The sequence below is a fragment of the Cibotium barometz genome, chromosome 39 (assembly GCF_041138505.1).
Source record: "Cibotium barometz isolate CiBa-2024 chromosome 39, ASM4113850v1, whole genome shotgun sequence".
Taxonomy (NCBI): Eukaryota; Viridiplantae; Streptophyta; class Polypodiopsida; order Cyatheales; family Cibotiaceae; genus Cibotium; species Cibotium barometz.
Window position 1 is genome coordinate 15,480,296 of NC_141084.1, and position 24,368 is coordinate 15,504,663.

The 24,368-nt window shown below is 44.6% G+C and overlaps 1 protein-coding gene across 1 annotated transcript; it reads right to left on the reverse strand.

The window, feature by feature from the left end:
* Positions 1 to 4,325: 4,325 nt before the first annotated feature.
* On the reverse strand, positions 4,326 to 22,202 carry LOC147615773 (pyrophosphate-energized membrane proton pump 3-like). Its single transcript, XM_086778374.1, has 14 exons — positions 21,653 to 22,202; positions 10,765 to 10,968; positions 9,118 to 9,269; positions 8,843 to 8,990; positions 8,529 to 8,661; positions 7,997 to 8,169; positions 7,719 to 7,839; positions 7,451 to 7,638; positions 6,879 to 7,316; positions 6,622 to 6,786; positions 5,650 to 5,805; positions 5,432 to 5,543; positions 4,965 to 5,184; positions 4,326 to 4,837 (listed from the first exon to the last, which is right to left on the reverse strand). Exons 1-14 carry the CDS (start codon positions 21,737 to 21,739, stop codon positions 4,738 to 4,740), a joined length of 2,397 nt encoding a protein of 798 aa, XP_086634500.1. The 5' UTR covers positions 21,740 to 22,202; the 3' UTR covers positions 4,326 to 4,737.
* Between the last annotated feature and the right edge of the window lie 2,166 nt (positions 22,203 to 24,368).

Below are 24,368 nucleotides of genomic sequence, written 5' to 3' on the forward strand. Positions count from 1 at the left end.
TGTGTGCTCTTTCGTCTTCCTCAACTGCACACCCCAGGTGATCAATCATATCAAACACATGATGCTAGCTCGAGGGATTCGGCAACACCTGGCTTGTCTGTATAATTGAATCCTGCAAAGTCTTCGATGATGCAAGAGCACATCAACAAACTCCAAGCTCTTTAGAAGGAGGTTCTTCAGGCTGGAAAGGAGATATCATCCAAGGACATGGCCATCACCTTGTTTTCTCATCTGTCCTTTCAGTACTCAGCTTTCTATTCCTCTTTAATCACCAACAGGAGGCTTAGCACCATTACTTGGGAGGAGCTTGTGCCGATGGTCTTGGACCAGGAGGAGCAGTTTGTGAACCCTCCATAGGGCAAAGGTTCTGAGGCTTTGATTGGCCACAACGTTGAAAGACCGCAACAACAACAACAAGGGCAAAGGGAAGTCTTCACAGTTGATTCTTCTGAGAAGAAGCCCGACTTAGATCGTGATGCCTTGAAGGCCGAGCGGACCTGTAAACCATTGTGGCCAAAAGGGTCACTACTACTAAAGGAAATGTCCTCAGCGGGGCACTGAGAAAGGTGAAAATTCCTCAGCTTGCAACCATAGACTCCAGCTTTTGGGCACTTGGAGATTATGGACATTGGAGCTTCATCTTCTTCAAGTAGGGAGGCGATTAGTCTCATCGTTGGGGATACTCGGAGTGGATTATGGACAGCAGAGCTTCCAGGCACATGACTCCTTCTTGAGAGTTCTTATAGGACCTTTGGAGCCAAATAGGCCACATCTTTATCGGTGACAAGTCCACTATCCCGATTCACACTGAGGGGGCAGGTTGGAGATCGTTCCCAATGGCAGGAGGGAAGCATTCCTCCTGGGTTCTTTATGTCCCATCTCTTCGTTTTTTTTTTTCAGTGCATGAGGTTTGCAAGACTGGCATGCATGTGGAGTTTGATTAGCATTCAATTACAGGTACTCAGCTCGAGGATTTGTGGCATTCTCCTTTTGGCCACTTGAATGTGGACGCACTGCGACGGGCTTTCCGGGGACGAAATGGTGGATGGCTTACCAAATGTTGTGCGGTTTTGTGCAGAGAATGGCATCAAGTGGGAGCTAGCCAATACTGGGTCTCCTTCAGAGAATGGAGTGGTTGAGTGAAAGAACGGGACTGTGGTGGAGATGGTGAGGACGATTTTGGAGCATCGCGACCTTCCTCGTCCACTTTGGGGAGAGGCTATGGCTACGGATGTCCATATCCTCAACCGATCTCCGACAATTGCAGTTCCTAAGGTGACTCCATTTGCGGCTTATTTTGCCAAGAAACTAGATGTGTCCCATTTTCGTGTTTTTGGGGGTGATGCCTATGTTCACATTCCAAAGAAGCAGAGGGGGAAGCTTGAGTCCAAGTCCCAAAATCTTGTTTTTGTGGGATATAACTCTCTTTCCAAAGGCTACATGCTATATGACCTGGAGCATAATGAAGTTGTTGTTGTCAGCAGAGATGTCTTTGATAAGCATGTTCTAGATTCCACCGTTGAGGATCCACCGCTTCTTGGAGAGCTAGATGAGTATGAGGATGAGTCTCAGGCTATTGTTCCAGCTAGCCAACCTCAGCAGTCAGTAGGAGAGGTTGATCCCGAGGTTGGAGATTTGCCACAGCAGAGCAGCAGGCTCCGCATTCTGTTCAGGTACCAAAGTGGTTGTTGGATACCCTTCAGGAGTTTCGTGTGATGGAGTGCTCCTTTGAGTGGACCACGACAGATGGACCTCAAAGATCGCACAAAGTTCGTGGAAAAAGTCAGTCAAAGGAGCATTTACAGGTAGATTATGCCTTGATGTCTCATATCATTCAAGACAAAGAGCCTACTTCAGTTAAGGAAGCTCTTTTCCAAGAGACTTGGAGGAAAGCCATGCAAGTGGAACTTGAGGCCATAGAGAAGAATGGGACTTGGGTGTTGCCGTCGAAACGGTCAGTCATTGGTATCAAGTGGGTCTACAAAACCAAGTATACGTCTAATGGGTCCGTGGACAAGCACAAGGCCAAACTTGTGGCTAAGGACTATGCTCAACATGGCCAGGCATTGACTATGATGACACTTGCACCGACAGCTAGGATGGCCACGATTCTCGGATTGTTCTTGCCGTTGCCTCTCTTCAATAGTGGCTCGTGTATCAGATGGATGTTAAATCTATGTTCCTAACTAGTGAGTTGCAAGAGGATGTGTATGTTGAGCAACCTCCAGGCTTTGAGGTTCCGGGCTCCAAAGGTATGGTTTACAGGTTTGCAGAAGGCCTTGTATAGTCTTAAACAAGCTCCTAGGGCTTGGAACCAAAAGATTGATGCTTTCTTTCAAAGACAAGGTTTCCAAAGATCAATTTTGCAGATCCAAAATTGTATCTCTTTCAGGAACGTGGTATGGTCACATTGATTATTCTCTATGTGGATGATCTTATCCTCACTGACGATCATGTGGATCACATAGCCGTGAGATGAAGACTGCCTTGTCAAAGGAATTTGAGATGATAGATTTAGGCTTACTCCATTTCTTTTTGGGATTGGAGATTTGGCAGACCCAGGGGGGGTTCTTTGTTTCTCAGCAGCGGTATGTTCATGAGTTGCTGGAGGCCTTTGGGATGGAGAACTACAAGCCTATTTCATCTCCGATGGACCCGAATACCAAGCTTACTGTACATGATTCTTATGAGCGGTTGATGCCTCTTTATATCGAAAACTTGTCGGTTCGTTGATTTGGTTGTTGAATACCAGATTGGACTTGATTTTTCTAGTGGGACTATTCAGCTCATTTATGCAAACACGTTTGAAGACTCATTGGGACGCAAGATTGCTGATCTTACGGTATCTACAAGGTACAAAGAATCTTGGACTCTTTTATGAGACTCGAGGGGGATCAAAAGACCGAGTCAATCTCCGAGGCCAGAGTGACTCTAATTGGGAAAGAGATCCAGACACAAGGAGATCTTGGCTCAGGAACGATTTCTTGGAGCAACAAGAAGCAGGCAAATGTTGCCTTGTCTTCCACTAAGGCTGGGTATTGGGATACTTGTGCTGCTGCTTGCAAGGTGGTGTGGCTAAGAAGGTTACTTGGCGAGATCGGGGTTCCACAGAAGGAACCCACAATCATCCAATGCAACAACCAGAGTTATATAGCTTTTGCTCAAAACCCGATCTTCCATGCCCGAACCAAGCATATAGAGATACAATATCACTTTATTCGAGAGAAGATTTTGGATGGCGACATCTTGCTAGTCTTTTGTCCGACAGAGGACAATGCAGTGGACCTCTTCGCGAAGCCTCTTCCTCAGCAAATGCTCCATCAGCACTCCAGCTCTCACTGAGATTGGTTGCACATCTAAGGTGTGTTAGCATTCATCTCTTGTCTGTACCATATTGTATTGTAGGGAGTGTGGGCTTGTGATGTGGGTGCACCCACCCGCAAGGGGAGTTCCCGATTATGTCCTGGTTTCTTTCTCTAGCCGACCTGCAAGAGGCGGCTGGCCATGGGGGCCGCCTAGAGGCTGACCGACCAGGCCAACCCTGAACATGGACCAACCACCCAAGTTATGTTGGTCATGGGGCCCTTGTAGGGGGCTGTCGGCCTATTTATACAGGCAGACTGGTTGCCCCTTGTCCATATATATACCCCCCCCCCCCCCCCTATCGTACTAGATATAGTGTGTATATATCAAAGTTTCAGAGCACATCTCTTCTCTAGCACTTCTACATATTCTGCTCTCAATTTTCAGTCTCGTGTCCGCTGCTCATTCCAACATTAGCATCCCCTAAGCTTAGTTCTAAGGCAATTTCAGCGTCCCTTGAAATTGCATCTTCCCACCTGGTTTTCCCTCTCGAAAAGGATCCTCTGCAGTTGGGCTCATCCCCAAATAACTCATGGCTTCCTATATTAAGCTATTTGATGTTCTAGTATAGGTGAAGATGAAATTGTCAGATCTTTTGTTACTAAATGGGGATTTACATGTCAAATTTAGCATCTACAGTGCCATTGCTTTTCAATATTGCACTCATCAGTACACTTTCAAAGACTGTGCACCATTCATCTTCAGCTTCAACTAGTGCAAGTTTTTTTGCCACCAACATGATTCAACACACATGTACACCACATGTTCAAAATTCTACTACCAAAATGCTCGTTTTCACGCTGGTGTATAATAACTTATCTGTTTTATTTCATAAATACTTTGCACATGAGGCGTGCCTTGAGAAGACTATTTTGATTTTGCAACTTGTAGCCTTAGCCTTTTTGGCATTAAGGAAGATTAGTTCCTTTTGAGAAGGATTCTCCTCCAGATGGACAACTCACTACTTTTGAAGTGATTCATGATTGAGAACATTGGAGCATGAAATTAAATATTACACAGGACTGCTTGTCATGCCACCACCTATAGAGTCAATTTACTATCTTGAATATACCTCCCTTAAACTGCACATATATCTCCCATACATAGGACTGCTTGTCATGCCACCACCTATAGAGTCAATTTACTATCTTGAATATATCTCCCTTAAACTGCACATATGTATGAGACTATAAAAACCCTTCCTTTGACAGGAACAAAGAAATTGCTGCTTCCTTCAATCACAGAAAACTTTGCTATTTCTCATGGTGATGTGCCAGCCCACACCAAAACTCGATAAGGAGAAACTGTGCACAATGATCTGAGCCCGAGATAGATACCAAACACAAGCCTGGCTGCAAAAAGAATTTACAGAATCTAAAGGAAAAGAGGCGCCATAACTAGAGTTATGGTTGCCAACATCTTTATGAGCACGTGAATTGATGGTCCTGCAGTATCTTTGAATGGATCTCCCACCCTGCACAACGTACCAAAAACAGGTACTAGCAAGTCTGAGAATATACTTCAAAGAGCTTCCCAGGTATGTATGAATCATGATATGAAAACAACGTATCCAAAAAGCTTTCAAACGGAAAAACACTCACGTGTCTCCAGTGACTGCAGCTTTGTGAGCATCACTTCCTTTCCCACCAAGGGCACCACTTTCAATGTATTTTTTGGCATTGTCCCAAGCCCCACCGGCTGTATTGAGAAAAAGTGCCATCAAAATGCCTGAGACAGTGGCAAACATGAGCATTGCAGCAACTGCTTTGGCTCCTAGCAGAGGCTGCTCCGTGTATTGCCCGATTATTTTGAACACAATACCTGCAGCACGAATTTTTATCTGACCTTAGCAATAAACATATGGATAAAACAAAGAAACTACAAAACCATTCAATCAAAGAAAGAATTCTTTCACCACAAATCAGCATGGGTAGCATTGCTCTAGGATAATATTTCTAGGTCTTTTATCCACCATTTACACCAATCTTATGGATCCAGGTCGGACCAACTTTCTGCACATTCCAAAATTTGAACTGTCAAATTAGCACTGTGCAAGGGTATACTTAACCAATAACTATCGGAGATATGACGGCCAGGGCTCCAGGCTTGACCATCTCCCGCAGGGCTGAAGAAGCCACTATGGATACACATCTACCATAGTCAGGCTTGTCTTGATAAGTCTGCAGGTTTCTCCTCACAGAAAAGGACACATGAGAGGCATTTCTTTGAAAACAAAGCTATACTTCCAGCTTCCTCCAACTCAAAAAAGGGACTGCTGAGTTTTACCATGATACCCGGGCGCTCCATTAACTGTCTGCGGACTTCGTTTACAACCTCCTGTGCCGTTCGGCCAACAGCAACACATGCCCACGCGCTAAAAAGGTATATCAACATTGAGCCCAGTAGACCTCCAATAAAGACTTCAGGAATGGCAATATCAACCTGCACAATGGGTTTGAAAAGCTGAGTCTCATTCTAAGAGCAGAGGTTCAAAAAGGTATTTGAGAGCAACATTTTTACAAACAGATACTTCTCATTATGTATTCTGGCATAGATATGTAGGATGTGCCGCAGCCTGCAAGGGGTGACATGGATAATTGCAAATCCATCCCAGGATTTTGATGAAAATTGTAGACTTCGGAGGTTCGAAAAGGTATTTGAGAGCAACATTTTTACAAATAGGTACTTCTCATTATGTATTATGGCATAGATATGTTCTAGCAGCTGATAACCAAAGATATAAGGCCCCGCCTGCAGGATACTGAACGAAGCTCACAGGGTTGAACATACCAGTAAGTTGAAAAAATCAGGTACTATGCCACTCAAAGAAATTGAACCAAGGGGTATGTGCATGGTCAGCGCATCAAAGAGGGGTGAGAGTTCACACGGGATGTGCCCAGCCTGCAAGGGTTGACACATGGATAATTGCAGATCCATCCAAGGATTTTGCTGAAAATTGTTGACTTTGGAGCTCAAAATTTTGATTTTTTGTGCATCATAGCAAGGTGCATACAATATATAAAGTATTCTTTACTCTTCTGGTATCAAAAAGCCTCTCCTATACTTGCATCCAACAATGGGACTGGACCTTAGGAAGAAGAAAATGTTGGTACTTACAACGGCTCAAGGAAACAGCCAAGGGGTTCTCTTCACCCTGTCCGTTTGACCAGATCCAACCATGCATTCTGCATCCCTGTTCGACTAGACCATGCAGGGTTCACAACAAAGAAGTACCTTGAAGTTGCACAAGACAATTACCTGATTGAAGTTGACTCCAGCAAAGAGGGTCACCTCATCCATATAAGCACTGAAGAGTAAAAATGATGCCAAAGCAGCGGAACCAATGGCAAAACCCTTGGTGGTAGCTTTGGTTGTGTTGCCCACTGCATCAAGAAGATCGGTAATCTCCCTCACATTGTCTGGCTGTAGTGGCATGCAAAAGGTTCAAGTTTAGCACAAACAAGAGCACTTTATGTAAACAACTTGTCATGGAAGCTTTGCAAATTAGTACCTACCTGTTGACTCATCTCTGCAATGCCACCTGCATTATCAGCTATAGGACCAAACATGTCCATAGTAAGAACATATGCTGCTGTGCTCAGCATTCCCATGGTGGCGACAGCAGTCCCAAAAAGGCCGCCAGTTGGTAATCCATCTGAGTCAACCAAACCAGAGGTTTTGCCTAACCAAAACGTTGAGACTATGGCAACACTGATCACTAGAACGGGCATGGCTGTTGACTCGAGACCAAGGCCAACCCCTGCTATTACATTAGTTCCATGGCCAGTACAGCTTGCCAATGCTACTGCACGCACAGGTTCATATTTGTAATCGGTGTAGTATTGAGAGATCCATACAAAAATGTAAGCCGTTATGATTCCAACCAGCCCACACAAGGCAAAGTGCAACCAAGCTGCCGGTGCCTGCTCTGTGTATAGTAGCCACCTTGTTGACTGTCAAATCAAACAAAGTTTTAAGAGCTCATGCCAAACAAAGCTAAACTCCAACCACAATAAAAGATGAATGATTGAAGCCTGTATTTGATAGGTATACTAAGATACATGAGTTAAAATGTGAAACATCTTACTCCACAAAAAGCAAGAACTGCCAGGACGAGAGTCACTGAATAACCCTTCTGCAAGATGGCCATTGGATCTTCAACCATTGCTTTAGAACTTGGATCACGAGTACCTCTGATTGAAAGTATTCCAATTGCAGAGACCACCAGATCAAAAGAGTGTATGACCAGGGGGAAGAGGATAAAGCCCGAAGCATCTGCAAATGCATGCCAGTCTCATCGATGTCCCTCCAACCAGGATAAATTATCAATTTAATCTCTTGAAGCTTTTAACTACCTTCAAGTCTACAACGCTTTGCCATACTTCCACCAAGTATCATTGCACTTATGATTTCAGCAGCTATGCTTTCAAATAGATCTGCCCCACGTGCAGCACAATCACCGACATTATCACCAACCTAGAGAGAGAGAGCACCAACAACCACTGGCAATCAATTCATGTTCAAGTCCTAGTCTTTGAGAAGAAAAAAAACTTGTTATCTGATTGTGGAAAAATACGTGACATGGAGCAAAGAATGAAATCTCTTCATAATGCTTCAGCAGGAATTTACACACCAGGTCTGCAATTACTGCAGGATTTCTTGGATCATCTTCAGGAATTCCTTGCTCAACCTTCCCAACCAAGTCAGCACCAACGTCCGCTGCTTTTGTGTATATTCCACCACCAAGCTGAGCAAAAAGGGCCACAAATGATGCTCCAAAACCATAACCAACCAGTAGAAGAGGTACTGCATAGGCATCAAAAAAAAAAAGTTTACCAAGGTCTTTCACCTACTTAGAAAAAACAGTTTATGATGATCCAAAACCTTAACCAACCAGTAGAAGAGGTATTGCATCAACATCAGAAAAACAATTGCATTGCCCACCACATTTGCCCGATAAAATTTGATGACCAAGTCTATCACTGAGTTGTATTATTTGGCTCAAATAATTTATTTATGACAGAGATTTGGTAAAGTAAAAAGAATTTCACCACACTTCAACTCTAGAGGTGCACAATCAACAATACAACGTAACTGTGGACTAGAAAATCATGGACATCGAATAATCCTATATTGCAAAGAGAAAGGCTCATATTAGGGCTTACATTCAGTCATATGCATTGAATCATTGTCATCCACCTTCAGATAAACATAGAACGAAGCATACAACACAGCCACTCCCAGCACCGTCATGCCCACCACTATGAGAGCTGAAAGTCCACCGGCCCTTAATGCAACCTATGACACATGGTTTAGTGCCATTTAATCAGCATCATATGATATGTCGATAAGCTTGATGGGTTAAAGCAATACATATGATATGATGGCCTCAGATAAGATAGCCATCTTAAATATGCGCACAAAAGCTAGGCTGCTAGTGCTGTGGATGCCAAAAACGAGATATGTACAACAATTTCACCTGCAAAGACTCACGTGCTGAGCGTCGTGCTGCACTTGTTACCCTAACATTTGCTCGAACTGATACCCACATGCCAATATAACCAGCAATGCCTGAGCAGATGGCTCCGAACAAAAAGGCAAGTACAGTTACGTAGGCTGAAGTTGATCTGCAACATGGCACAAAAATTTAGCTATGGGGCTATAAGTTATACACAGAAAAAGCACCAAGGCTCTACTAACTAGCTAAGAAATGTCTGAGCTTTTGCAGTAGTTGGTCACAGAATATCTCAGTGCCTCTCTAAGCCAGAAGCCTCCTGTTGAGGACTGGAGTTGCGAATAAGATAAATCCCAAGGATTGCGAAGGCTAGTAGTACTGCCATTTTGGAGATTGTGCCATACTGTGTACGAAAAAACCCCTCTGCACCATCTCGAATTGCATCTGAGATCTGGAATACCACAAACATAATTTTAGGAGACTACACAGCAACACTAGTTGATTTGAAACTGACTATGCAACAGCTACTGATAGTCATTAGCAGTACATAATCTAAGACTCTGAAGTGGTTCTCTTCCTTAAGTAACAGGCAACTAATCAGAGCTGCCAAAATCATGCTTAAATGAAGTATGAAATGAAGAGATGCATGTAACATAGCAAATGTCAGAAATTTGGAGCGCTAGTGCATTTTGGCTAGGTGCTGGTCTGCTAAGAGTGCAACCTCACTCTGTCAAGACTCAAAACCATGGAGTTAGTAGTTACATAGGTGCTGAAAATCTGATCTCTCAAGGGTCTAAATGGTGAAACCTCCACATGCCCACTGAACGTATCGATGATCTAGTATTGACCCTTGGGTGCCTCCTATGTGCTCTCTATGATCTCCTCTACGTAGTGACTGGTTCCAAGAAATTCATCTGAGAGATGGTCCTCTATGGGTGGGCCTCCATTACAGCTCTTACTCGGCTAGTGTGATACCTGCACTATGAACTTTCCAATAGCCGGAAAGAAGAAAGTAAAAGGCATGTAACTGATGTCTCCCATCTGCAATTATGCAGCTATAGGAGTCTCTCTCTATACCTAACTAAAAAGCCACACATTTTGGGTCCTCTTTCTCATGACTTTGCACAGAGAACTGAGCCCCTCTCTGAACAGACAATAGTAGCACCCTAAAATCTCATGGTATACTGAAAGATGGTGTAAAGAATGTTCCTAAATCTCCACCTTTTATGTTGTTCTAAACTTATTTTACATGGCAAGCATACCCTGCACTTTGTTGTTAAATCCACAATTTGGTTTGTCTTTCTATGCAACTTGTGTGATAAGAACTTGTTACAAGAACGTTTTGTCATTTCATTGATTTGAAGGTTTCGTCTCATTTTGTTTTGTTATTTTAATGCCTCCAAGCTCAATGTGAAAAAGTGATCTCTACATATGCTATAGACTCATTCTACATAAAAGTTTGTCAGGTTGGACCCAGGCCCTATGGATGTAGAACTACCACCAGTCATCTCTAATAATTATGTTTTGCTCCTGTTTGGTCAATCCGATTGCCTTTAATCTTGCATATTAAAAAGGCAGTGATATCTCCACAGAAATCCCATGAAATGCTATGATCCATGCATGCCAACATCAGTATCTACTATCACGCTGATCAGCTAAAAGAACATAGAAGGAAAACCATGGTAGTTTCTGTCTTCCTCTCCCATGTGATGGACTCTCTGAATGTATGTTATGGATCTCATTATCTGCAGCCTCTCTATCTGGCTCTAGCTATACAACACGGCTGGGCCTACACGGGATTCCAAAAAGAAGGGTTAGAGAGAGAGAGAGAGAGAGAGAGAGACGACGTTTATGGAGTCGATTTAGCCACAAAATATAATGCCTTTGTAAGATGGATTTGCGCAACATCAACTACTTGCTACACAAAAAATGAACCATAAAAGTACCTGACTCATTTCTGGAGGACCCTCATCCTTGGCAAGAACCCAACTTGTGAGGTATGCTGCAAAGAGCATGCTGACTGTGCAGACTACCAGCACAAAGATGATGATCGGCGAAGTGCATAGGGCAACATAGAATATTGCTCCAAATATCAAAAGAGCAAGCAAGTAATAAACCCGCTTATCCAGACCACACAGCACTTTCACAAGCTGCATTCGATCAAAGAATAACAGCACTTCATGAGTTGAAATCCCAAACAAAAAATACTGCATTAGACACTTGTGGTCTCTGGAGATTAGTAAGACATTAGTAAACAATCTCTCTCTCTCTCTCTCTCTCTCTCTCTCTCTCTCTCTCTCTCTCTGCAGATCAGTCCCCATGATCGTTCCCAGGAGGTCTTGGCAGTCATCAGAGATAGGGCAACCTCCCTTTAGAGAGGCAGACATCCTTGCCCTCAGAGGTTTAGACCTTCCAGCCATCAACTCCAGATTCGAAACATCCTACGACACCGTAGGGATGTAGTCAACGTTAACAAAACCTCTCTCTCTCTCTCTCTCTCTCTCTCTCTCTCTCTCTCTCTCTCGTAGATGCCTGAGCTTGCAGTGTGCACTGCTCTGTCCTCCCGAGCTGCATGCACACAAGTAGCTCTCTTCACGGCACCCTAGCCCCATCCACCTGTGCCCAATCTAGCTCACAGGCCCTCCACCCGATGCTCAGCCTTGTCCCTGTCTGTGCATCCCCTAGCTCAGCTTCGCCATCTGTCCCAGCTAATAAGCTATGCACTGCACCACCTGTGCACAATCTACCCCACACTCGCCATTTCCCACACCTATATCAAAAGAATTATTATCTGCATAAACACCACCCCCCCCCCCAAAAAAAAAACACGCATTAATAGGAAAAATGGACTGTGGCAAGTTGAAAGGGCTCATACAGGGGTTGGAAAACCAAGTGGCAGAGAACCCAAAGCACATGTTGGCTCCAATTATGTAGGACAGCCTTATGGCAACCATAGACAAACAAGAAGAGGAAATTGCAGGTCTAAAAAGGACCTTTTAACGACAGGTGGAAGAAATTACAGAATCATGTAAGGCCGCATGGACACTGGAGCTAGGGAACCTCTGGAAAAAGTTTTCCATGCTGCGACGTGTGCAGACATAGTAAGAGAGAGATGATAAAGCTCAAGAGTGTTGCACGTCTCAATGATGATTAGATTAATGATGTGTAAATCCTTCACCAAGTACAGTGCTATTATAGGCTTAGACCCTTAACTTTTGACTAAGTCTCACACACATAGGCAATGACACATGGCATGGGTTATGACATCATTGCTTACATACATACACATAGATTCTAGCCTTAAGAGGCTGTTCACACACAAGCACACTTACACACTAACACACACACACGGCTGTTTCATACACATTCCCATCACATTCAAGACTTCACCACCCCTCCAATTCAACCATGACCTAGATGATGTGTATCATGATAACACCTACAGCCAACTCTGTGAACTTGATCCCTCAATCCCACTCCCTACACTCACATCCCAGCTCACCACCATCCTGCACAACTCTGCCACAATCTAAGCCCTAGCACAAAACGCTCCCTTGCTAAACCCTCACGTGCCTCAAAACAGTTGGTATGACAACGAATGTCAAGCCATCCATTTTCACCTCTTGCAAGAGCAAGTGACCATGCAGATCACAAAGTGTGAAGTGCAACGGATTTTTCGGCGCCTTGCTCAATGCAAGAAGCGAGCCTTTCTAGTTAGATGCATGAATGAACTATACAAACTGCAATATGCACGGAGGCTCTGTGTCTTCTTTCAGCCCTAAACACCTTTCATAGGAACATCTTGATGCAAAACGCAAAGAAGAGATGGAGAGAAGAGAGAGAGAGCTGTATTTTCAGTATATTCATATAGTACAAAAAGGTACATGTTCTTGGCAGCCATAGGCATGCCCAAAAAGGTATTCTTGACTCCAAAAAGTCCTAGTCTATAATCCAATCCCAACAAGGAATGAGATGAATCAAAGGTTCTTGGTAAGCCTTTATATAGGCCCATGAGGAATTTCCCAACTGGCCGACCTGCTGTCTGCCCAACAGAAAAACATACCAAAAATATCCAGACACAGTCGACAACCCTTGTAGCCCTTTGAGTATCCTACCGACTTGTTCTTGCATCCACAGGACGCCTTCTGAGATCCTCCTATGCCCTGCTCATGCCCTAAGTCGTCTGTTTATCTGTTGCCTTTCAGAGATTAGCCCTGGGATGAACATGTCCATGTGCATGCACATGCCATCCCCTTCTACTAAACTTGATGACGGGATTCCAACTTCTGACCCTGGATGATTGTCATCATCCCTTGTCTCCACATATAGTCTCCCATACCTGGCAACCTTTTCACTAAAAAGTTAAAACCTTGCCTTGTCTCCAATTCCACTCCAAATCAAATGAAGATCTATGCATCTGTTCCACTTGTCCTTTGACCCTTTATGCCCTATCCTTGAACACTTTCTTTCGTCTTCTTTTCCTAAGTATTGAGTCTGGCATCCTCACTCCACCCCTTGGATGATGATCATCCCTTGGAACCATTTTCCTAAAAGCCTTTCTTGGTATGTGTAACACGCGGAAGCTCTGGGGGTCTTCTTTCAGCCCTAAACACTACTGGAAACATGCTAATGCAAAATGCAGACATAAAGAGAGAGTAGAGAGAGAGAGATATGCTAGAAAATCAGTATATTCATATAGTACAAAAAGGTACTCCTAATCTACAGCCCTTGGCTGCCTTCATAAAAGGGTGAACATCACCAAAATCTGGTCCTACAGCTGGACCCTAAGGACCCAACTCCTAGAGAGTTGAATGACTAACACAATGAGCATCTTGTGCTATTTATAGGCTCTTGACTAAAGGAGGAGCTGGCCGACTGTTGTCAGACCAGCCGACTCAAAACACTGGTCGGGCTGCGCCTCTCCATGGACTGAAGCGCCTGCTGTGCAGCCGACCTCATCTGGTACAACCGACTAAAGGAGGAGCTGGCCGACTGCTGTCGGACCAGCCAACTTGGCCTAAATTCAACAAAACACTGGTCGGCGGGCTGCGCCTCTCCATGGACTGAAGCGCCTGCTCTGCAGCCGACCTCATCTGGTACAGCCGATTCCATATTCCTTGTAGCCGCCGACTGAGCCCTCTAAGTCCTCCAAGTCCTGCTCCAAGTCCATCCTACTGCCTCATCTGCACCTTGTGCTCCAAATCCTAGCTTTAACCTGTTTTCCTTGGCTGCCCCTTCTGGATGAGCCCTAGGAATATACATGAGCATGTCAGGCACATGACATCCCCCTCTGCTAAACTTTATGACGGGAATCCAACCTGTTCTTAGATGACTATCATCATCACAATCTTTTTCCTAAAGTCCCTGTATCATCCATCCATCCCTGACAACCCTTTTCTCTGAAATCCCGGTCCGGTCTCAAAAACCACTCCGTCACAGAATAAGATGTATGCATTTGTTCCATCTAGTCCACAATCCATACCTTCCCTAACTCTGAACACTGTCTTGGTCTTCATTCCTGAGAAATGAGTCTGGCACTCTCACATCACCCCTCGGAGGATAATCCTCCCTTCGGACCCTTGCCCGAGAACCTATCTGGCTCACAAGACTGCCATCCCCTCTGGCTTTGTGGAACACCACCAACAAACCTCCTTGGAGCTCTTCCCGATTTTGTGTTCCTTGCCTTGGGCTTCGTATCCGTGTACTTTCTTGTACCTTGGACCTGTACACCATCATATGGGACTCAATCAGTGTTTAGCTTTGCTGAGCCAGATGCTCTAATACCAATGTAACATGCGGAAGCTCTGGGGGTCTTCTTTCAGCCCTAAACACTACTAGAAACATGCTAATGCAAAACGCAGACATGAAGAGAGAGTAGAGAGAGAGAAATGCTGGAAAATCAGTATATTCATATAGTACAAAAAGATACTCCTAATCTACAGCCCTTGGCTGCCTTCATAAAAGGTGAACATCACCAAAATCTCGTCCTAAAGCTGGAACCTAAGGACCCAACTCCTAGAGAGTTGAATGGCTAACACAATGAGCATCTTGTGCTATTTATAGGCTCTTGACTAAAGGAGGAGCTGGCCGACTGCTGTCGGACCAGCCGACTTGGCCTGAGTTCAACAAAACACTGGTCGGGCTACGCCTCTCCATGGACTAAAGTGCCTGCTGCAGCCGACATCATCTGGTACAGCCGACTCCATATTCCTTGTAACTGACTGAGCACTCTATGTCCTCCAAGTCTATCCTACTTCCTCATCTGCACCTTGTGCTCCAAATCCTAGCTTTAACCTGTTTTTCTTGGCTACCCTTTCTGGATTAGCCTTGGGATTATACATGAGCATGTCATGCACATGACATCCCCCTCTGCTAAACTTGATGACAGGAATCCAACCTGTTCTTGGATGACTATCATCATCCCAATCTTTTTCCCGAAGTCCCTCTGTCATCCATCCATCCCTGGCAACCCTTTTCTCTGAAATCCCGGCCCGGTCTCCAAAACCACTCCGTCACAGAATAAGATCTATGCATCTGTTCCATCTAGTCCACAATCCATTCCTGCCTTGACTCTGAACACTGTCTTGGTCTTCATTCTTGAGAAATGAGTCTGGCACTCACATCACCCCTTGGAGGATAATCCTCCCTTGGGACCGTTGCCCGAGAACCTATCTGGCTCACAGGACTGCCATCCCCTCTGGCTTTGTGGAACACCACCAACAAACCTCCTGGGAGCTCTTCCCGATTTCGTGTTCCTTGCCTTGGGCTTCGTATCCGTGTACTTTCCTGTACCTTGGACCTGTACACCATCATATGGGACTGAATCAGTGTCTAGCTTTGCTGAGCCTGATGCTCTAATACCAATGTAACACGCGGAAGCTCTAGGGGCGCAGACATGAAGAGAGAGTAGAGAGAGAGAGATGCTGGAAAATCAGTATATTCATATAGTACAAAAAGGTACCCCTAATCTACAGCCCTTGGCTGCCTTCATAAAAGGTGAACATCACCAAAATCTGGTCCTCAAGCTGGACCCTAAGGACCCAACTCCTAGAGAGTTGAATGGCTAACACAATGAGCATCTTGTGCTATTTAAAGGCTCTTGATTAAAGGAGGAGCTGGCCTGAATTCAACAAAACACTGGTCGGGCTGCGCCTCTCCTGGACTGAAGCGCCTGCTACAGCCGACCTCATCTGGTACTGTCATGTGCACACCATTCAGGTGTACAATGACATGGCATCATTTTGGCATCATCTACATCATCACGAGTTATCAGGCATTTTACAGGCATTAAAAGCATTTAATTCAGCTTGTACATCATTGTATGGGGCTGGAATGGCACCTGCAACAGTGTACACCTCATCTGCATCACATGATATATTTATGCAATTTTTAGGCTCATTTATGGGGCAGCCGACCAGCAGTCGTGGACATTGCATCTGGCCGACAGCAGTTATGCTGGCCGACCAGCAGCATTCCTACATATATATACAGGCGCCTCTCCATTCAGCACTCCAAGTCCATTTTCAGCATTCAGCCAAGTGTTCCTTCAGCGTTTCTACTCCAGGAAGGCTGAGAACAGCAGCGCATCCATCATCATCAGCATACAGTCCATTAACGCATCCAGTTCAGCCAACGCTTCTGTCTCCTCAGCGTTTCCTTCCCAGGTAACAGGAGTACATCTGCGTTTCAGCATCCCATCAGCATCGCATCTGTTCCAAAGCATCCCTTCAGCGTTTCCTTCCCAGGAGACAAGGGAAAGATAGTGGGACAATAGTATTTTCAGCATATCAGCATATTTAGCAGCATAGATCCATTTGGATCTCATTGTAACCGCATTCATCATCTAATATAGCTGCATTGCATTGACACATATTTGTCTATCTCTTAAACATCATTAAGTACAGTTTAGTTAGACTAAGGTTGTGATTACTACGGTCCAAGACCCCTCACATGTCACATTGGTATCAGAGCGTTACAGGGTAACCAGCCTTAGAGCATGTTCATTCCATCAGTCATTCCGTCAGACATCATGTTAATCGCTTCCGCATAGTTAAACCCAGTTCTCAAAATCTTGCAGGCCACCCTTAGGGATTTTCCCTTAGGTATGCATCAGTAACCCATCCATCTGCATTCCTGCACAGCATATAGGGTTGCACATGGCTTGCATAGTAGTCATCTTAGCAGTCAGACTTGCATCTGCAAGGCATACATGTTGCCCATGAACTCTCTGGGGAAGAATGACATCCATCATCAAAGGAGGACATAAGTTTTGGGCTTCAACTGGCAGCAGCAGGGGGTTTCTCTTCCACAGAAGACGGAAGTTTGCTCCAACATCGCCTCAGGAGGTTCAGAGCTTCAGGAACGACGGAGATGGTAGGTGAAAGGTTTCCACAGGCAGGTCAGGGGTGACTCAGGTATTTGCCGTTCAGTTCCCGCAGTACATAGAGTCTTGGCTCAAAGGATTTCACTCCTGCAGACGGCCTCAGTCCCGGCAGCAGAAGACAGAAGGGGGCAGTGGTTCGGAGGAGAAGGATCACAGAGGAGTCGAAGGTTGCCAGGTATACCACCCAGCAACAGTTTAGCAGCGGGGAATGTCACGTGCACACCATTCAGGTGTACAGTGACAAGGCATCATTTTGGCATCATCTACATCATCAGGAGTTATCAGGCATTTTACAGGCATTAAAAGCATTTAATTCAGCTTGTACATCATTGTATGGGGCTGGAATGGCACCTGCAACAGTGTACACCTCATCTGCATCACATGATATATTTATGCAATTTTTAGGCTCATTTATGGGGCAGCCGACCAGCAGTCATGGACATTGCATCTGGCCGACAGCAGTTATGCTGGCCGACCAGCAGCATTCCTTATATATATATACAGGCGCCTCTCCATTCAGCACTCCAAGTCCATTTTCAGCATTCAGCCAAGTGTTCCTTCAGCGTTTCTACTCTAGGAAGGCTGAGAACAACAGCGCATCCATCATCATCAGCATACAGTCCATTAACGCATCCAGTTCAGCCAACGCTTCTGTCTCCTCAGCGTTTCCTTCCCAGGTAAGAGGAGTACATCTGCGTTTCAGCATCTCTTCAGCATCGCATCTGTTCCAAAGCATCCCTTCAGCGTTTCCTTCCCAGGAGACAAGGGAAAGATAGTGGGACAATAGTATTTTCAGCATATCAGCATATTTAGCAGCATAGATCCATTTGGATCTCATTGTAACCACATTCATCATCTAATATAGCTGCATTGCATTGACACATATTTGTCTATCTCTTAAACATCATTAAGTACAGTTTAGTTAGACTAAGGTTGTGATTACTACGGTCCAAGACCCCTCACATGTCACGGGTACAGCCGACTCCATATTCCTTGTAGCCGACTGAGCCCTCTAAGTCCTCCAAGTCCATCCTACTGCCTCATCTGCACCTTGTGCTCCAAATCCTAGCTTTAACCTGTTTTTCTTGGCTGCCCCTTCTGGATTAGCCCTGGGAATATACATGAGCATGTCATGCACATGACAGTATGCCCCAAGTAGCATCCGAGTCACAAGGCTGCCATTCCCCTTGGGTCTTGTGGAACACCACCAACCAACCTCTTGGGAACTTCTTTCCTCTCTTGTGTTATCTGCCTGCTGGTCACCTTTCGGAACTGATCATGCCTGTTGCTAGGCCTTGGAATTGATCTAAGAGCTTAATGATGTACTAGTTCTGCGTACATACCCTCAAGGAATGGTTCCTCTGGCTTCGCCTGTTGGCAAACCACTCCATCTGCTACCCTGCTACATCCTTTCTGTTGGAACTCTGCACCTTCCTTGGGACAATGCTTAGTGGGCTGAGCGTGAATGCTCTGATACCAATGTTGCATGAGCGGAAGCCTCGCTATACCGATCCACAGCCCTAAGCTTGATTAAGAACAAGATGCTGATTTAAACACATGATAAAGACAGAGGAGAGAAGATGAGAGAGATTCGTAAAGGGTGAAGGCCAAAAACATGCTGAGAAGCAATGTGAATGGGGAGGCAGCAAAGCAAGGGCATGAAAGGAAGGCCAAGGGAGGAGCTCACAGGAGGAGGCAACAGAGGCAGGAGAGGAAGGGCAGCAGGAGGAAGAGGCAGGTGGTAAGGAGGCGGTGAGGGCACACCAGTGGCAGAGGGGGGGCAGATGAGCAGAAAACGGGGGCAGGCAAGGATGAAGGCGAGGCCGCACAGAAGGCAGGGCGGGCAGGAGGCGGAATGCTCGGCCGCAGGGAAGGGGGGGCGGGGGGGCAGGAGAGGGCAAAGGCAGGCTCAAGAGGTGGGAGGTGGGGGCAGCACGAAGGAGGGGGAAGAGAGGCGAAGGGCAGGAGCGCAGGTGAGGGGATGCTCCAACTGACCTCCAACAAACCTCTAAGTCTGTCTTTTTGCTGGGTCTTGATACCAATGTTATGACAACATACCTCGAAACCCTGTAAGGGTTAAGAATAACCCACATCGAATCTGGATCGATGATTGTGATAGATTATGGCTGGCAACCATAGTATCAAACAAACATGTTTCATCATTTCGAAACCTACGAAATGTTTCTCTCAACCATGGGTGTTTCTCCCAATTTTGGGATTTTTTTTCTTTTTCTTTTTGGGTTTTTTTGTTTCTTTGTGCCCATGTATTTTGCCTGTTTTGGAGCCACCCATCCAGTTGTTGCAACCTTCAATTGAGTTGTTAAAGCACATCATTTGCAGCCGTTGGCCCTTTGTGAGCGCTCGGCCCATTAACTCTCTGTGTCCACACTGTAACGGCCAGCCCTTTTGCAACCACTCAAGCCCCAACAACACTGAAAACTCCTCAAGTCCTTCCTCTTATCTCTTATCCTTGCTTTCTTCTTCCCTTTTATGACACACATATTCGGACAGAAACATACACATGCACATGCCACATTGTAACGGCCAGCCCTTTGAGAGCACTCAAGCCTTGACAGCCCTGAAACCTCCTCAAGACCTTCCTCTTCACTTTTATCCTTGCTCTGACACACATACGAACAGAGACATACATACATGTGTGTATGTGAGTGTATGCGTATATACAAACAGAGACGTACATACATACATGTGTGTGTAAATGTGGATATGTATGTATATATACAAATATAGAGATATACATACATACACGTGTGTGTGAATCTGTGTATACATATACACACGTGACACATGCACACTCACACATGTACGCATGTAGAAAAAATAATGAATTTTCAAAAACTTAGTTTTTTAGCGAGGTCGAAACCTTTTGAAACAAAACTTTAAAAACCTCGAAACGTCCCTTCAGATGACAGAAACCCACCCAAGCCTGAGGTTAGATTGCCGTGATTCACCCAGGCCCTAACAACGCATCCTAGCATCCCATACCACCAGTTCACTTGCCTGCCTGCAGCTACTCTGGCTTAGAGGTCCTACACGCCTAGGTAGACCTCCCCACGTGGATAGCTCATAATGATCATAAGTGAGCCCAAACTCACTTATATAACAATAACCAGGCTATATTTGGCCCACTGCATTTATTATTACTGAGCCCTTAGCCATGATTAGTCTCTAACTAGCTTTTTATCAACTCTAGGCCAATCTAGACCTCATCCTTGCTAGCCCTTAGCCGCAGGTCTTATCAGCCCCTACATCCGGTTAAGCCCTGACCCTAACCCTAGGTTATCACATCCACTTAACTCAAGGTGCCCATATCCCCTTAACCCTAGGTTACCACATCCCCTAAACTGCAGGTTATCCTAACCCCAAATTAACATTGGCCCAAGGCCCAGTTAGGGATGTAACAAATGTTAGACCCAAATGCCCTTGGCCAAATGCTGCCCGACCGCACCTTGCTGCTGGCTGCCTACGTGTACCCTGAAGACTCTAAGGGATGTCACACAAGCACTTTCATATCTGTGCAGCAATGTAGCTTGGACCACTTGAAGAACTATGATGGAAAATGGGCACATCTCCCTTTTGACATCACAGAACATAATAATGTTGGGCCTATACAAGGTGTTGGTCCCCAAGCAACCAACCAGGCCTTGCATCACTAGAAGCATATAGCTAGATTGTAGGAGCTACAGCATGCTGAGGTTTAAAAGCTATCCTGTACAGCATGCCATACTGTCTAGCAAAGGACTAGTTCACTAGCGAAGCGCTTTCATATCTTGGCAGCTATGTAGCTTGGGCCACTTGAGAACTAGTGAGGGAGATTGGGCACATCTAACTAATCAGATAAAGTGAATGCAATTGATTTTTATAAGCAAGGCTCTGAACCAGGCAGAGTGGGATCAGGGCTGGATTGCAAATAGAGGTGCTGGACAAGGGGCTGGGGCTGTATATAAGGAACTTAAGGGCAACACTAGGCAGCAGAGAGTGCATGAGGGATGGTGAAGTGGGCCACATACGTCTCCCAAGGGTGCAAGCAGAGCTGGCCAAGCAGCATGGTCACTGCAAACCGCCCTAAAAAGCACAGGGCTGCTGTCCATTCCAACCATCCAAGAGCAACAAAGCCTTGTTTCACTTGCAATCTTACACAGTTTCGTGGTTGAAACAAAACTATATGCAGCTTGAATGACTGCTGACAATAGATCCCCCTTGCCCATGGCCTCTAAGGTTGCACAGCAGCAGAAAACATGTGCAAGGAAAGAGTGGTCAGCCACTTTCAATCCATTCATGTGTAACACACTTGTTTGCAACAAAAAGGAATGCTTTGTCTCTTCAATCCCTATTTTCCATGCAGGATCACACATGCACAGAGGAATTTAGTGCATTTAGAAGGCATACCAAACAATGTTTTCAATGAGTGACTGAGATACTGCATTGCTTACCCATGGTAATAGAGATTTATTGCGTACATCTGGGAACATCTTTGTTTTTTGCCCTACCTCCACATCCCCACGGCTGGGATCCATCATATTTGATATAGCTCTTCGGGCAACAATAGGGTTAAGGGTATGATCCAAGTCCGTACCAGATCCAAGCCGCTGAATCTTTACAGAACAGAAATTGAGAAGAATGCGACACAACAAGTGCCGCACTCCCCTCTGCCTTTCTCTCTATTGGCGGCTCTCCTGCAAAGCTGGGTAAACAAGGCTATGCCTGCAATGCCTCTGTTTCTGTAAAATAATGCGAGCTTTCCTGCAAAGCAAGCTACCCAAAACGTGATCCTTGCACAGATCTTAAGTACCTGCTTGGCGATCTCAGTGGCGACCAAGTTCCCAAGTAAAGGATGATGACACTATCCTCTTAATATTATTATAATATTAACGCCTTCTTCTCCTTTTTTGGGCAACATGAATTAATTTGACATGATTAAGCTAACTAAATAGATGCTATCACTCTAATCTACTCAAATACAACCAAAAAAAAAACTCATTGCAAGCTCAAAAATTAGCATCTATGAAAAAAATTAGCATCTAAAGTCTATGTCCTAATTTCTTTTTCTAAGCTCATATTAACCCAATAACCAACTAAAATCTCTAATTTTTTGGGTTTTTCACTCTTTTTTTTCTAATCACTTTTTAATGCAAAAAAACAATGGAATTAGTGAAATTTGTGAAAATTGAGTGTTTTTTATGGTTTTGTGGGATTTTTTAACGATTAAGCTAACTAAAATAGATGCTAACACGCTAATCTACTCAAATACAACAAAAAACTCATTGGAAATACAAAAATTACCATTTAAAGTCAATGTAAAAAATATAAAAGAGAATAAAATTTTCATTAAAATACTTCCGAATGCTTAATATAATGCAAATAATGCATTCTAAGGTTAGATTAGCTTATGTGGATGCTAAATGAATCATTTAAATCAATCTAAATACAACAAAAACAACAAATTAAGCTAAACACATTCTTTTCACAACCCCCCCCCCAAAAAAAACAAAACAAAAAGAACAAAAGTAACCAAAATCATCACAATTTTTTTTTTGTGGGAATCTGCTACTAGAGAGTATGGGAAATGGGTTATTCATAGATATAGAGAGCAAACAACGGAAAAACCCAAAAGATTGTTTTCCAGAGCCAAAAATGTTATTGCTCACTTCGGTCTTTCTTAAAAACACACATTCACAAGAGATTACTTTAGCAAGCTACAACCGTTTCTTTATAACGGCCAAGCTCGAACACACTGCATCAAGAGCACCACACCTCCTTGGTGGATAGCCGTTTTCGTCATCGTCTCTCGCAAGCATTGTCACATCGTCATGTTGGAGTATGTATCCTCGTCCCTCCTCTCACCTCACACCACTCACACACTCAGTAGCATGCATTAGAGAAGAAGATTAGAGAGAGGGTTAGCAAGAGCAAGGCTCAATTGCACAATGGGAAAGTATGTTACATTATGAGAGAAAATGACTTATATACAGGGCCATAAGTATTTATATACACGACGTAAACTATGGTCGATTAGGTATCCAAGGCTCATAAGTGGTCTATTGCTTATACAATGCTTAATTTTATAATACATGTATGAAATACATTTACAAGGAATCCATCTACCTTATTGCCACACCTTCTTGGAACAAGAATCACCATAAAAGCTCCATCGACGTGAGCGCCCATCCAAGTTATAGATTTGGATACTATTGCTTAATAGATTGATCCTGTATGCTTTTTGTGAAAAGATGCAGGGGGGAAGAGAGCTTGAGCTCTTGCAAGCACACACACACTCACAAAACCCTAATAGAGAACACACAAGGTGAGAGGCTAAAAATCTTCTTCTACTTCACTCAACACACCATATACAAAGGTGAGAGGCTAAAAATCTTCTTCTACTTCACTCAACACACAAGGTGAGAGGCTAAAAATCTTCTTCTACTTCACTCAACACTCAACACACCATATACAAAGATAAGAGTACACATAATATGAAAGGTACTCAACCAATACATACACGGGTTCTCTATAGTGTGAACCCAGCTAAATGAGCTGGCGCTATAACTATTCCAGTCTCTAGAATGGCTGTCACACAACCTGTCATCCCACTGGCCGCATATCACCCATGATCTCACCAACCATGCCAGTGGTGGTGTAAGTGTGGGGCCTATCCCCCAGGCGGGTCATCAGTGTCCACCGCCTCACTAGACGAGCTCGATATCTCAACACTCCCCCTCGAGCTCAACTCCATCTCATGTACACCACAAGCGAAGCCCTGAATCTGCGGAGCTTCTCTGTACCCAATGCTTTGGTGAAGATGTCAGCTACCTGATCCTCTGTGCTGACATAAACAAGGTCAAGGTCTCCTGCCAAGACCTTCTCTCTGACGAAGTGGTAGTGGACCTCTATATGCTTCGTACAAGCATGAAAGACTGGGTTCCTGGCCAACTGTATACTGCTAATGTTGTCACAGAAAATGACAACTTGTCTATCCACTGATAGACCCAAATCTGCAAGTAGCTTTCTCAACCAAGCTACCTCACATGCTGCCATAGCAGCTCCTCTGTACTCGGCCTCTGTACTGGATAGAGCAACCGTAGGCTGCTTCTTACTGCTCCAAGTCACAGCAGCACTCCCCAAAGAAAACATGAATCCACTAATAGATCT